A 14,942-nucleotide genomic window follows, 5' to 3' on the forward strand; every position below is an offset into this window, starting at 1 on the left:
TTGGGGAAAATCATTTTAACACCATAGATTGCCCTATAGATTGTTTATCTTTATGCCTTGTCCCTTTCCTCTTGAAGGACTTGGATTAGGAAAATACAGGTTCAGAGCCTTGGCACGGCTTTTCACTTCTGCAGATGGGACTCAGTTCCTCCAGCAGTGCCTGCATGATATGAATACCTAGTCTGAACTTGCAGTATCTGAACTGCCCCCATCCTTGTCAACGGAGAGGCATTTCTCTAAAAGTCTTTCCTACCTCACTGTCAGTTATGAGGGACAGATCACTCTTGGGAAGCCCCTTCCTCTGTTGTGTGGAGGAGGAGTTATTCCCTCTCCCACTTGTTTTGCACACACCTGCGTTAAAGGTGAGAGACAGAAACCAGGTCTGGCATCTTATACCTAGTGTTTGCTTTCCAGTGGCTAATTTTACTCAGTTATAATATTTGATTACATTCATTACTGTTCCCTGCTGCATCTGGTCTTTTTGTTGACGTGAGGGAATTCTCAGTTAGCTATACCTGGGGCTGAACCATCGGCAAGCAACAGATACCAACAGTATTAGGTTAGGTCCGCATATTAGAGCATCAGTTTTACTCCTTCTGAGGACAAAATATAAGCTGAGGAGCTGAGGAAAAAAATCCAGTTCCTAGGTGAGAAAATATGGTACCCAGTGGGTGTGCATGGCATTGGTTAAAAGGTTTCATTTGAGCTGGACGGGTTTGTGTTCTTAGGTTCTGGGGGAAAGTTCATCTTCATAAATGTCTGTGCTCAAATCATACCACCCAGCTGTCATGCCTGAAGCTGGTAGTTCATGAGCACTTTGCTGTTGCGGCGTGAGAAAGTGGAATTTTGTTCTCCAATTCACTGAACCCATTTTGGAGTGAAAAGTCATAAATCCCTTATGTTTAGTCTCCTGATAATCTCATCACTCTTTGAATTCTCTTTCTAACTTCTTGCTTTCTCTGGCTACTAAAATAATTCTGGTGGTTTTATTTTCATGTATTTATGAACAATCTTAGCGGAAAACAGTTTTTCTGAAGTTACTCGTCAAGTTTAGCACTGCTTACATCCGCAGAAACAAGAGATCACTCTAATAAGTAATTTGCTCAAGGCTAATTTTAATTAACGCAGGCTGTTAAATGAAAAAATGTTTCACGAAAGCGAGATCTATGAGGGACTGTGCAAGATCTTTGTTCTCCATCTGCTTCTCAGCAGCCTCATCTGATGAAGTGTTAAAGTGATGGTGGAAGACATTCTGTGTGCAGAACGTACAGTCCTTATGGAATAACTCCTGCACCCTTTGAGTAGTCAGGTATTCACTGTGATGCCAAATAATGCTCTTAATAGCCACCACATCACTCTGAAAATGGAGTGGAGATGTAAATCACAGAATTAGGGCAGAACTATCTAAGTATTTCCAAAACTTTTGTCAACCCAACTGAAGTCAGGTTCCTGACCCCAGTGGCATGTACAGAAGGAATGAAAGGGGTTGACCTAAGTAACTGTCTTTCAAAGTTACTTTCTTTTCTCTGCAACTGGGTGGTTCTTAATAGTTTAAAAATTGTTAGTGATAACTGAACAACAGCTGGAGCGTGTTGAAATGCAGCCACATTCTGACCTTTTTTGTATCACCACCACCTGTAGGCTCAGTGCTGCGCTTAAACAGCAGTATCAGAACTTTGTTGCTTGTTCCCACAGTCTAATCCACAATGGCCTAATAATCACAGAATCACAGAATCAATTAGGTTGGAAAAGACCTCTGAGATAATCAAGTCCAACCTTGGGCCGGACACCATGGTGTCAACCAGACCACAGCACTAAGTGCCATGTCCAGTCTTCCCTTAAACACCTCCAGGAATGATGACTCCACCATGTCCCTGAACAGCGCCCATGATGCAATAACCTGTGGAACCAGAGGAACTGCAATCACATCTGCATTTTAGAAAGGCAGAATGCAGTAATTGAAGTGACCTTGGCAAAGTTCAGCAATCACTCATTAGATATCCTGTGTTTCTGGTGCATGCTGGTGGGGAGTGATAAAGCCCTGCCTCCCCTGAGTGTGGCACACCTCCTGTGATGAGGAAGGACTTTGTTGTTCTTCTCCTTCTTTCTGTGTGCTTGTCAAGTTCTGATGTAATTTTTCTTTTAACTGCAGGTCACTTCATGGGCAACAACACAGTGATTGATGTTTTGAGGAGAGAAGGGTACGAGGTAGAACACACTCCAGCTGGACAAGCCATCAACAAGTAATGCATGCTTTCACCTAGCTGAGCAGCCATTGAGGGCTGGGTTTGTAAACAATATGAAGAAGCAGTGGCAGATGGAACTATACCTTACAGTGAGCTAGGCTCCTTCTCTCCTTCTCAGAAGTTTGCTTTTCTCTTCCATGAGCTGCTTTGGAAACAAGATTTTGTTTACCTTTTTTTTTTTCTTTTTTTTTTTTTTTTTTTTTTTTTTTTTTAGTGTGTGTGTGGTTTGTTTGGATTATTTTTGTTTTTATGTTTGTTTGGTTTTTATAAATTAAAAAACATTTCCTCTTCTGTAAGATTTAACTCTTAAATGAAAAGCACAGACTATGCATGCTTGGTTCATCCGATCTGGATACTGTCTCCTACCACATAGGGCTTCCAGACTTCTCCTTCCTCCCTTTAATGTGTTTGACTGCCCTGCCTTTTATTCTCCTTCTTTTTACACCACTATTTTTCATTCTTCCTGGTTAGTCTCTCTCAGCCTGGAATCTGATTGCCCAGACTCTACCCTGTCTCTTTGCAATCTGTGCTCATGACTGATTGCTCTCATGTCCTCTACTCTCTTCTGCATTTTTAAGCCAAGGTACTTGTTGTTCTGGTTCATCCTGCAGCTGTCCTTTGGGATATACCCTTACTACCTCCTTTATCTCTCGCTGGATGCTTTTATCCATCTCCATGGTTTCAGTAGCTACAGATGCCAGATAATCTCCTCCTCCACTCTTTGCTGAGAATTACCCGTGCTTTTGAGTCACCTCTTCCTGGAATTCTTGCCACCAGCTTAGGATCTGCAATCCTTGTCTCCCCATTCTCCAGACTCTTACCAAATATGTATTTGTCAGATATGCCCACTCCTGCTTATAGTCACTTCTAAAAGACCACAGTGGAGAAAAAGAATGGTCCCAATTATGGTCCTGTTTTCTTTTTATCTTCTTTGTCAAGCATGCTATTCCTCTCTGTTTACATCTTTGTTCCTCCTCCCCCACATTTCTGTTGTGATGCTCTCAGGCAGGACTATCAGCTTTTGTGCAGAGAGCACTTACTCTGTGACAAGGGCTTCACAGATGTTGTTACAAAATAATAGATGTTTTTCTCATACTTTCTCTCACCTTTCTCTTTACACTGCTTTTGCTGCAGTCTAAAACCATAAGATTCAAACTCTGGCAGATCACGTTTTTGTGACGATTCTTGACATGGGCATATATCATTAACTCTACGTGCACTGAAAAAAACCGAGCCAAGACTTATCCCCATGAATGTCAGACTCTAGCCCTGTTGCCAGCAATGGGCAGGTGGTCTGATAAGGAGAAGACCCATGTGCTTAAGTCAAGATTTAACGAATCTGTAACACTTGAGTCATGCTAGAAAACCCAGTGTATCATTGTTTGAAGGATTTATTAAAAAAAATAAAATCAAAACCAAAACCGAAAACAAAACCAAAAACAAACCCAAAACAAACAGTTTGCACTGATATTTTCATTGGTTTTCTCACTTTTAGTTTAGGTATTCCTAAAAACTGCTGTAGCAGCTTCTTAAAGTTTAAAGAAATACAACTTAATAGGTATTCGGAATAAACAAGATCTGATACTGCTCTGTAAAATGTAGCTGTAAGGAAATGAAAGGCAGACAACTATGGAAAGGAGGGATAGATTTTCAGTCATCAGGAAGTTTGGTGCCAAGGATACTTGGGGCTGGGCACCCAGTTCTCTGACCACATCATGGGAGTTCATTGTCCAGCCGGTGACTCTTGTGCCTTTGAAAGCCTTCAGTTTGGCATGAGTTGCATCTTAAATCTCTCACTGGACAGAACATCTTTCCTGGAGTCTTGATGTTAAAGCTGACTGAATAAGCTAAAGAAGACAGCACTTCACTAGTAACATTTCTGGATGACTTGGAAACATATTTAAAAATGTGAAGTAAGAAAGGAAAAAAGAGAAAAGAGCATATGAGGTGGGGGAAAGACCTGTGGCAAGCATGTGTCAGAGTCCTAGGAATGAGATGGAGGATTTCCCTTGATTGCTATCCTGGACTTGTTTGAGGAGAAAATAATAGGGCAGTCTGTAACAGTAAACCCAGTCTAGCCCACATAAATGTGGAACCATGTCCAGGCTATTGTCCTAGATAGCAGTGCTGCACGCAGTCCAGACAGTGCCTGTGGACTATTTCGCTGTACAAAATTTAGAGAGGAAAGAAATGTCAAGTGGTTGAACTGAGGCAGAGAATTCAAGTGACTGTTCTAGTGTTGGGTACGGTGGGGCTGAGAGGTTCTTACACACGAGAAGGAGGAAGTTTGCAATTGTCTCCCTTCCCTGCAACATGACACTGTGCAGTAGCACCACCATCTGCTACCTCCTGTGCTCTGGCTAACCAAAAAGTCCCCTTGTGAGGTATCTTCTAGATATCTGTGTGTAGGAACCAAGAAAGACATAGGATTGTTATGCTTGTTTTCTTGTAGCAGGCAAATGACTGGGAGCAGTTACACAATTTCACCTTTAGAGAGGGCTGCCTGAGCTGTGCTGGCCATTTGCGGGGGAAATGGGGTGGGATGAATGGCCCTGGTGGAGGCAGGAGGGTTCCTTCTCCCTGCTGTCTCCAAAGCAGGGAAGACAAAAGAGGTTCTCCAACCAGGCAGCAGCACAAAGGACAGTTTATAAATAGTACCACGAGTTTAATTAAGCTCCTTCTGGTCTTAATTGTTGTTCCTGACTTTGGAATGCATTTAGATACTGTAAAACAGTCATCACAATTGCAGCCATAATTAAGGTGCTTTTGCATCCGTGTGCCTTTTCCAGTGGTTGCTTAGTCAGTCCCTGGAAGAACTGCCTGCAGGAAGTGTTGCAAAGGAGGTTACATATGTGGGTGTTTAGTGATAGGGCCTGAGGCCACATCTATCCCAACAAACGGCTGGCCATGCAGGATGCAGGTCATCCTGTACCTGTAGCAGTGCTGAGCTCCTGCATAATATGGCCATGAGTTCCCATGGAAGGGAAGGCTGCAGGCAGCATGGCACTCTAATCTGCAGGGGAGCGGGTGTGCCCACTCATCTCCCTGCTGTGACTTAGTTAGGGAACAAACACAGTGAAGAGAAGATGGGGGAAAGGGAATCATGGGCAGAGGGCCTTCAAGAGGATCAAATCAGGTGACTGGAGACAGCTAGTGGGGGATCACTCTGTAAGGTGGAGTTAAAGTGCAGGTGATGTGAGGCAGCTGAGGAGGAGAGCTGAAGGGTTGTGATAGTTCAGTGTGACAGAGTGTGACAATCACAAGGATTTGAAAGAGATTGATAGCTTAAGGCCCATTCTGCATCAGTCTCTGTCAAATAAACTTCACCATGTGATCAGTCTGTGATTTGCCTTGCAGGAAATAAGACAAATTATCTTTGTTTTCCATCTACTCTCGCTTTCATGTTTCAGTCCACAGTTTTATTTCTCCTTCTCCAGGAAGGACTCTTTTTATTCACCATCAAATAAACGCGCAACCAGTGACGGGCTAGCTTGAAAACTGCAGCCATGTTGAAATATGTCCCTTCTGGACCTCCTTTTTTCATGCCACTGGAAGCTGAAAAGAGAACACAGTTCTGAGAAGATTTAAGTGATTAAAGCCAGGTTTCTTCCCAGGGGTCTGTGGTTTTGTTGTGGTTTAACCCCAGCCAGCAGCCAAACCCCACACAGGAACTTGCTCACTCCCCCACCAGTTGGACTGGGGAGAGAATCAGAAGGGCAAATGCCAGAAAACTCATGGCTTGAGATAAAGACAGTTTAATGGGGAAAGAAAAAGCCACACACACAAGCAAAGCAAAACAAGGAATTAATTAATTCACTGCTTCCCAGGAGCAGGCACGTGTTCAGCCATCTCCAGGAGGGCAGAGCTCCATCACGTGTAACAGTTACTCAGGAAGACAAACACCATCACTCCAAATCTCCCTCTTCCTCCTTGTTCCCCACAGCTTTATACACTAATCATGATTTTATATGGTCTGGAATATCCCTTTGGTCAGTTTGGGTCATCTGTCCCAGCTGTGTCTCCTCCCAACCTCCCAGTCAGTGTGGCAGCAGGAGAAGCAGAAGAGGCCCTGGCTATGTGCTAGCCCCACCCAGCAACAATAAAAACATCTCTATCAACCCACTCAGCACAAGTCCAATACATAGCCCTGTACTAGCCACTATGAAGAAACTCAACTCTACCCCAGCTGAAACCAGCACAGGTTTTCTGTTACCACTCTGAATTTCAGCCCAAACCAGCCTCCAGTTTAATCTCATTACAGAAGACTGCTTGATTTCTTCTCTTTAAGTAGCCATAAGGATCAGTCAGGTATTTGTATTGGGTTGTGTGTGCACTGAGAGTGGATTGAACCTGTGGGTTTACCCAAGATACTCATAAAGGAGAGGGCAAATTGCTTTGTTCCAGACAATGAGAAGTGTGGGCCAGCAAAGCCTTGAGTGAATAGGACACTGCAGACTGCCTGCCTTGGAGTATGGATGAGATGTTGTTTGCTCTAAGTATAAAGAAACAGAGCTTCAGTAATCAGGATGGAGCTGATTTTTTGCTTTTTCAGTTTCTCACCTCTGCAGGAAGCTGAGTAGCCATAGCCCTTACAGCTTTTTCTGGGGGCTCAACTGAGTGGTACTCTGTTCATGCACACAGTATCAGTGTGGAGCTGATTGCTGGAGCTCCTTTGAAATTCCAGATAATGCTGCCACTCTAATGGTCAGCTGGAAGGCTGAAGGCCTTTCATTCCCTCTTTGCTTGCTATGAGTATGTGAAAAGGTCACTTCTACTTATGAGAGAGATGCAATTGCTCAGTTTCCTCCCTTCCATGTAGACCTCCATATTTATCTTTCGAACCCTTAAAGGTCTCTGTTTCGTGTCCCTTGATGTTCTTTATCTGAGTGGCAGGACAGCATTACGTCCTTTTGCAGATCAGCACTAGAAGTCAATGCCACAATAGTGTGTTGAGCCCAGGTCTCTAATGTGTCAGACATGTCCCTGACATTTTGTAAAGGCTGTGTGTTCACTGCTTTGTACCATCTGGCTTCATGATAGACAAAATGAGAAGAGAATAAACTTGATGCTCCCAAAACTAATCTATTTTCACTTACTGCAGACTAGAGAGCCCAAATGACTGCTTAATTGTAGAACATTAAGGGTTGAAAGGGGCCTTAAAGATCATCTAGTCCCAGATTCTCTGCCATGCACAGGGACACCTCCCAGTAGACGATGTTGCTCAAGGCCTTGTCCAGTCTGACCTTGAATGCTGACAAAGGTGAGGCATCAAGAATCTCCCTGGGTAACCTGCTCCAGTATCTCATCACCCTCACAGTAAAGAATTTCTTCCTAATATCTAACCTAAATTTTCTCTCTCTCAGTTTGTACCCATTACTCTTAGTCCTATCACTTCCTGACAAAGAGTCCCTCTCTGGTTCCCTGTAGGCCCCCTTCAGGTACTGGAAGGTTGCTATGAGGTCTCCATGCAACCTTCTCTTCTCCAGACTGAACAGCCCCAATTTCCTCAGCTTGTCTCCAAGGAGAAGTGCTCCAGTCCTCTTATCAAATTCGTGGCCCTCTCTGGACTTGCTCCAGCAGTTCCATGTCCTTCTTGTGCTGGGGACACCAGAACTGCATGCAGTCCAGATGGATCTCACAAGAACAGAGCAGAGGGGGAAATCCTGTCCCTCAACCTGCTAGCCACGCTCCTTTTGATGCAGTCCAGGATTCCATTGGCTTTCTGGGCTGCCAGTGCACATTCCTGGCTCATACTGAGTCTTTCACAAACCATCACTCCCAAGTCCTTCTCCACAGGGCTGCTCTTCATCGCTTATCTGCCCAACCTGTAGATGTGCCTGGGACTGCTGTGACTCAGGTGTAGGACCTTGCACTTGGCCTTGTTAAGGTTTGAACTGGCCCACCTCTCAAGCCTGTTCAGGTCCCTCTGGATTGGCATCCCTTCCCTCCAGCGTGTCAGCTGCACCACACAGCTTGGCGTGTCAGTGAACTTGCTGAGGGTGCCCTCGATGCCACTGTCTGTGTCACTGACAGGGATGTTGAACAGCACCAGTGCCAGTACCAACCCCTGAGGGACACCACTCATCACAACTCTTCAAGTACAGCCATCCAGCCAGTTCTTTATCCACTGAGTGATCCATCCATCCACCAAATCCACACTGTGTCTCACCTAAAAAATCCAATGCGCAGGCTGGAAGGTGTAAAGACCTTCCCCGGATCTTCGCTCGTGAAGACTGGCCATTATATAATTATATATTATCCACCAGTGCTGCAGCCTCATCATAGAAGGTCACCAGATCTGTCAGGTATGATTTACCCTTTGTAAAGCCATGTTGGCTGTTACCAATCACCTCTTTGTTTTCCATGTGTCTTAGCAAAGTTTCCAGAAGAATCTGCTCCACTATCTTGCATGGCACAGAGGAGAGACTGGCTGGTCTGTAGTTCACTGGATCTTCTGCTTTTTGCTTTTTAAAAATGGGAGGTTTATTTCCCCTTTCCCAGTCCTCAGGAACTTCACTTGACTGCCACAATTTTTCAAAAATTGGACAGTGGCTCAACAACTTCATCTGCCAGCTCTCTCAGGACCCACAGATGAATCTCACTAGCTCACATAAACTTGTGCACATCCAGGTTCCTTAGATGGTCTTGAACCTGGTCTTCTCCTGCAATGGGCTCAGGTCTTCACTCTCCCAGTCTTTCCAGACTTCAGTGTTGTGGCTGGAGCACTTGCTGTTGAAGAATGAGGCATAGAAGCTGTTGAGAACCTCAGCCTTTTCTTTGTCCAGGGTAGCCAGGTATATTGAGCCACTCCCACCAAAGACAGTAATTTTGCATTTCTGTAGCCATGACCACAGTCTGCTTGTTACTTACCTTACCAGTGGGAGTTGCTGATGCAGGACTGGCTTCATCAGCTGGTGTGCTTTAGTCATTTTTTCACTGCCACCTCCCCAGAGTTACTTGGCTCTGGGCAGAAAATGCTGAAAGGATAGTCTGGTCTGTGTTCTGCGGTACATCAGAGCATGTCTAGTAGACTAGATGAGTGTGGTTTGACCTCCTCTGACTTTGAGGGTGATTCCATTCTAGGTAGCTGAAGTTATTACCAGGAGTTGTTTCACCCTGAGCCAGACTGCATTCTTTCCTCAGATCCAGATTGCCTCTTTTCCAAAGCTTTTGTGTGTGTGTGTGTGTGTTAAAGAGAACTCTTTTGCTCAGAATATTGACTTAAAGAAGAAGGAGCAGAAATACAAGGCAGAGAAATGAGCATCCAGCCAATATGTCAGGGAGAAACACCTATTTTATATATGTGTGCCTTGATAGTGTCTGTATCAAGATTTTGCCTCAAAGTCCTTTCAAATGTTGTCTATGTTCCCTCTTTTCTTCCAGCCGAAAGTCTCCCAAAACCTTGTTAGCCTTTTCATCGTCACACAGTCCCTATGTCACGTCCCAGGACCTCCCACTGCCACTGCACCCCCAGAAGGAGGAGGAGGAGGAAGAGTTTCTGCCTCACCTGCTGCTGCCTGACAGCATCGATGTGCTGGAGAAGGTAGACAGGAAGTACAAAAAGAAGAAGAAGAAGCAGCAGCAGAAGAAACACAGACTGCGACAGTTTAATGACCTCTGGGTTCGCCTTGAAGAAAGGTAGTTTAGGGCTGGGGAGGGAGGATGGTTTGTCATGCAAACTGGACTTTACTCAGACTGTTTAATTTGGTCTACCAAAATTCTGCAGGGGCTAGATACACCATGAGGACAGGATCTGACCTCCTCCCTGACCATGATTCTTTCTGAAAAATTTGCACAAGACTGCTTGTGCTTTTATTGACAAAATAGCTGTTTAGGGTTGTTGTTTTTTTCCCCATGGTTAGGTTTGTGGAAAAGAAGGCATCAAACAAGAGGAAGCCTTGTCTAGATCATTTTGCATTGGGGATTGAGAGGTTGTGAGTGTATGCCAGTCCTCTCTGTCACAGAAGGATGTGTCTAGTGGTAGATGGTACAGATCAAAGTTTTGGGCTGTTATCCAAGAACTGCTGCATATGTGGAGACTGTCATACCTGGCATATGTATTCCTTGCACTTGGACAATATTCATGCAGTATTTCCAGTCTCTGTATTCTTCCAGTCTTAAAAAGCATGACAGTCTAGTGGATGATGGAGTTAATATAAAAAAAGCTGAGTGTGCTGTGGGGCAAAGGTTCATACATAGCCCTTAGTTTTCACCCAGAAGAGCTCACTTACCTGCAAGCAGTACAGCAGCCTGCAAAAAAAAGGCCAGCTTCTCTCTCACTACCTATACTTGGGCCTGTGGCTGAACGTATACCTTAGTGTTTTCCTCCTGTCAGATAACCTCATATCATTTACTTACTATTAATGTAGCTGATACCAGGTGATTGTGATTGTGTTTGGGGATTTTCTGTTGATAGTTTAGTTGAAATGCTAAGGACTGGCTTGTCTTAAGCTCTCACCCTGCCTGCACAGTGATATGTTCAGTTTTTCACATGCAGTTTTTCCCACAAAGCTCAGGGAAGTCAGTGGGCAGTGACTGTGAGATATGTGTGCACTTGCAGTTTCCGTGCCTTCAGAGGATGAGGGAAGATGGGAAGATGTGCTACTGCGATTAAATTGGAGGTACATTAGGGCTACATACTGGTTTGCAAGTACTGCCAGGCAGTAGTGCAGTAAAAGCAAAGCTAATAATGGCAGCTTAGGAAACTGCTACATAAACATGGGACCAGCAAATGCCACTTGACTTTTTTTTTTTTTCTTTCATAATATTTCCTTTCTTCCCCTACTAATTAAGCCATCCTTTATGCTGGAAACTTACCCAGATGCTAGGTGACAGATTATTTTTAAGGGTGAGCCCTTAGTAGCAGAGAGCTTGAACGTCTGGACGTGGAGCTGTTGCATGACAAAACTGGGAAAGACGAGCTATGAGAGGAGATTGCTGCGCCCGCACAGCCGAGGGAGAGCAGCTGTCACTCGGGCACAAAGCCCATCCTTGCGATGGGTTTCTGTAACGCCGGGGTTGCCTCCGCGCTCTCTGCCCAGGCTCCAGGGCAGGCGTGGGATGAGCTGGCAGCCCCACCTCGTGGAGCAGCCGCGTCTTTCCCGCGGGTATCCAGCACCTCTGGGCTCAGCCCAGAGTGTGCAGGCAGGGCACGTCTCGCTGGGACTCTCAGCCTTTGCTCCAGCCATCCCTCGGGGTGCTCAGGCACAGGTTCCTTTTGCCAGGGCATTCGCAGCTTTCAGGCTTGCAGTTGGACTCGATGATCTTAAAGGTCTTTTCCAACCTAAATGATTCTGTGATTCCTTCTGTAAGCCTGCAAATGTGAAAGGTGCAGCTCAAGGGATTTTAATACAGTCTTGTGGTGGGCTTGGCAGAATGGCTTTTGTTTGTGCCCCTGTATGCATCAGCTGCCAGCTGTACTTCTTTGATGTGCTGCCAGCTGGCTTCACTCCAGCTATTGTTCAAATCTTCAGGGGAGCCCTTTGGGTAAGGGAGAGTAAATGTTTTTAAAAAGGATACTAATTGCATTCAGTTTCCCAAAGCATTTTTGCTTAATGGGCCAAAATAAGACAAGAATGATGCACAGCAGCTGGTGCAGGAGAAGTTACTCAGCTTTTGTATCTGCCAGGTGGAGTTGCTTTTAGGTTCATCCAAATTTACCTTCACGTTCCACACAGCACCATGAGGCCCTGAGCTGTGCGTCAGTCCTGCAGCTCCAGGATCAAATATTACTTTCAGTCCATTGCCAAGGAAAACAACCCCAATTGTGACCCTTCTGGCTCTTGGCCTGCTGTGGTGTATAATCCCACCCTGGTTCAGGGCAGTTGGCATTAGCAACCTAGAGCACACAAATTTCTCTCCTCTGTCACATATTGCCGTAATGGGAGTTCAGCATCATGTGGGCTGTGATTCAGCTCTCATTTGTCACCATGTCAGAGCACTCACTTCCGTGGGAAATACTCTGGAATGTGGTGATTTTTCCCAGTGACTCTGGTATGTGCTTCTGGGTGTGACTCTTCCTCTCCTTAAAGTATGTCATGCAATCTCTTTGTAATTCATGACCTGTGGAAGAGATCATACAGTGTACAGTATAAAAACAAGTTTGGTCCACACTAAGGTGCACGAAGCACAGCTGAGGAAGATGTACTCAGTTGAGCACAGGTGTCTCGCTCCAGCGACACTCCTCTGCAGCAGTACTTATTTTATTCTTATATATTTACTACTTAGCTGAAAGGCACTAGGAATATGGTCGTCTTACCCACCTGACTGACTGTGGGAGCAGTGGGCAGGCTGGGTAGACCTGAGGCAAGGGCTGGTATTTTCCTGGTGGCGTCACTGTCCTCAATCTCTCTTCCCTGTTGCCCCTCAAGACTGCTTCACAGTTCAGCTGGGTAGCACCCTCGTCCTTGTGAGCTGGTAGGGGAGCTGCCCACACTTGTGAGGAAGGGACAAGACACCACTCTGCCTTTAGGAGACAAAGACGTCTGGTGGGCGTGTAACTTGCACAAGAGACCATTCTCATGGACCCGGAAGGCTAACAGTGGGGCACAGAGGCTGCCCACCTCCCGCTCTGTGGCTGATGGGCAGTTCTAGGCTGGGTCTGGACTGATGTTCTTCTCTTGCCTTGCAGTGCCACCGACCACCCTCCCCGGATTCGCATCATCAACGGCTACATCGCGGTCGAATCCCAGCCCCGGGGCCGCGGGCGGTCCAGCCACATCCGCACAGACGCCAGCAGTGCTCACCAGCCTTCCCGTTCTCTCTTCTTCCTGCTACTGACTTTGACTTTCCACATGATAATGCTGCATTGAAACACAGGGGGACCCAAGTTGCAGGGCCATTGCCTTAAAAATAACAATAAATAAATAAAAAATAAAAAAAAACCTCATGTGAAAAAAAGAAATAGAAGACTCTGAGTGGGACACCCGTTCTTTGGGGTGTTCCTAAACTGCCTCCTTTTCCTGAGTCTGGATGATTAACACTGTTAACTGGTTTGACCTACCCAATACAGGAGAAGATATTTTAATGAAAGTGTTATTTATCCTTCTCTTGCAGAAGAATGATTTCATGTTATCCCATAATGGTTTGGGGAGATTATAACGTTGCTATAACATAGCTGTTGTTTAGCTATATGAGCCCAACTAAACTACAATTTTTTCACCTTCAGTGCCTTGTAAGAAGATTTATCACTGACTTGTTTATTAGAACAGATTTTGGTCATATGAGCACAGCTGGGAAAGAGAGGTTGGTATTTTATGTCTATACTTAGTAATGGTTTTATCTCTTGCCTGTTAGGGCTCCAGATTACATATAAAGGTTCATGATAACACTTTCTACAATAGAATAAAACAGTGAAGACTTGTGAACAGAATGTTTCTGCTCTCTGTTCGGTGCTGTGTAAGATGGGTACACTTCAATCTCCAATGACCAGACAAGACTTGTAAGTGCAAACTAATCACAGAATCACGTAACATTCTGTGTTGGAAGGGACCCACAAGGATCATCAAGCCCACCCCTTATGAATGGCCCACACAGGGATTCAACCCATGACCTTGGTGTTAGTATCACCATGCTCTAACCAATATATATTTAAGGAAAAAAAAAAAATCCTGGGCAACTTCACAAATCCAAGTGTCCAAATGCTGGACACTTCCAAAATACATTCCGAAGAAGTGATTTGAGAAGACCATGTGCAGGCTTTCCCTCTCTTTCTAAATCACAAATATATTGTCCTTTGTTTAGCTGGATTCACATTTGTGGCGAAAGAGCTTTCTTTTCCATTTCTACACAATTAAACTTTGTTCTAGGAAATCCTTGCAAGTTTTCTACTGAGTTCATTGCTCAGACTGTCCAAATTGTTTGAAGTCCTTCGCTGCCTGTGTGAAATGGACATGTTGCTGACTGTTGAATGTAAGAAACATGGAAGTCACGATGAATTGTTTTCTGTGTTTGTACAGGACATACTTTTGTGATCACACTTATTAATTTTGTGAGCAACATATCCCTTCCTCCTCCTAGGGGAGCTTCATTGTCCAGGAAGGTCTCATATTCATGCATAGGAGGACTTGGAGCCAACATGTTCAGCTTGGTAATTTGGAAACATAGCAGTCACTTGCCCTAGTAAGACAACAAACCCTCAGGTTTTCTTTCCTATGCATTTACACATGCTTTGCTACCTTTTCTGTTGCCTATAAAATGTACTTCTTTTTCTTATGCTTCTATGACCCATTGGAGGAGGAACAGCAAAGATTCCAGCTTTCTTAACAGGCCTTTCAACTCTTGATCTCAAATTCCAGTCCACCTTCAGAAAGACTGAACCTGAACAAAGCCTCAGTTTGCTGAGGAGAACAGAGAAAGGAGAGGCTAAGTATCACAGTTAGCAGCAGCACTGTGGGGAATGAAATATATCTGGGCTGGAGTAGAAGACAGCACCATCTCCTTTTATATTCCTTTTTGTACAGAATATTGCAAGACCTCAAGGTCCTGAATGTGTTCTGGCTTTACACAGCAGTGAGGCTGGTGGTGTGTTCTCCCCTCTGGTCTCTCTCAGGTTGATCTTTCACTAGTCATAGGCCTGGTGGGTCTGGTGCTTGTTTTCCTTTACCTGAATATTACCTGAAGGGAGCAGATCATATGGAGTAAAGGTTAGTTACAAAAATGCACTGCAGGCCTGACAAACTGTGCACATAGAATCAC

At 44.8% G+C, this 14,942-nt stretch overlaps 1 protein-coding gene across 1 annotated transcript in view; it reads left to right on the forward strand.

The window, feature by feature from the left end:
* Positions 1 to 13,057, forward strand: part of TRABD2A (TraB domain containing 2A) — a 67,832-nt gene extending 54,775 nt beyond the window's left edge. Inside the window, exons 5-7 of the mRNA XM_050329158.1 lie at positions 2,153 to 2,243; positions 9,630 to 9,884; positions 12,877 to 13,057. Coding sequence (XP_050185115.1) covers positions 2,153 to 2,243; positions 9,630 to 9,884; positions 12,877 to 13,057 — 527 coding nt within the window. The remainder of the gene's footprint in view (positions 1 to 2,152; positions 2,244 to 9,629; positions 9,885 to 12,876) is intronic.
* The last annotated feature ends 1,885 nt before the right edge of the window (positions 13,058 to 14,942 follow it).

This window comes from Myiozetetes cayanensis, unplaced genomic scaffold, assembly GCF_022539395.1.
Source record: "Myiozetetes cayanensis isolate MyiCay16 unplaced genomic scaffold, myiCay2020 scf4, whole genome shotgun sequence".
Lineage (NCBI taxonomy): Eukaryota > Metazoa > Chordata > Aves > Passeriformes > Tyrannidae > Myiozetetes > Myiozetetes cayanensis.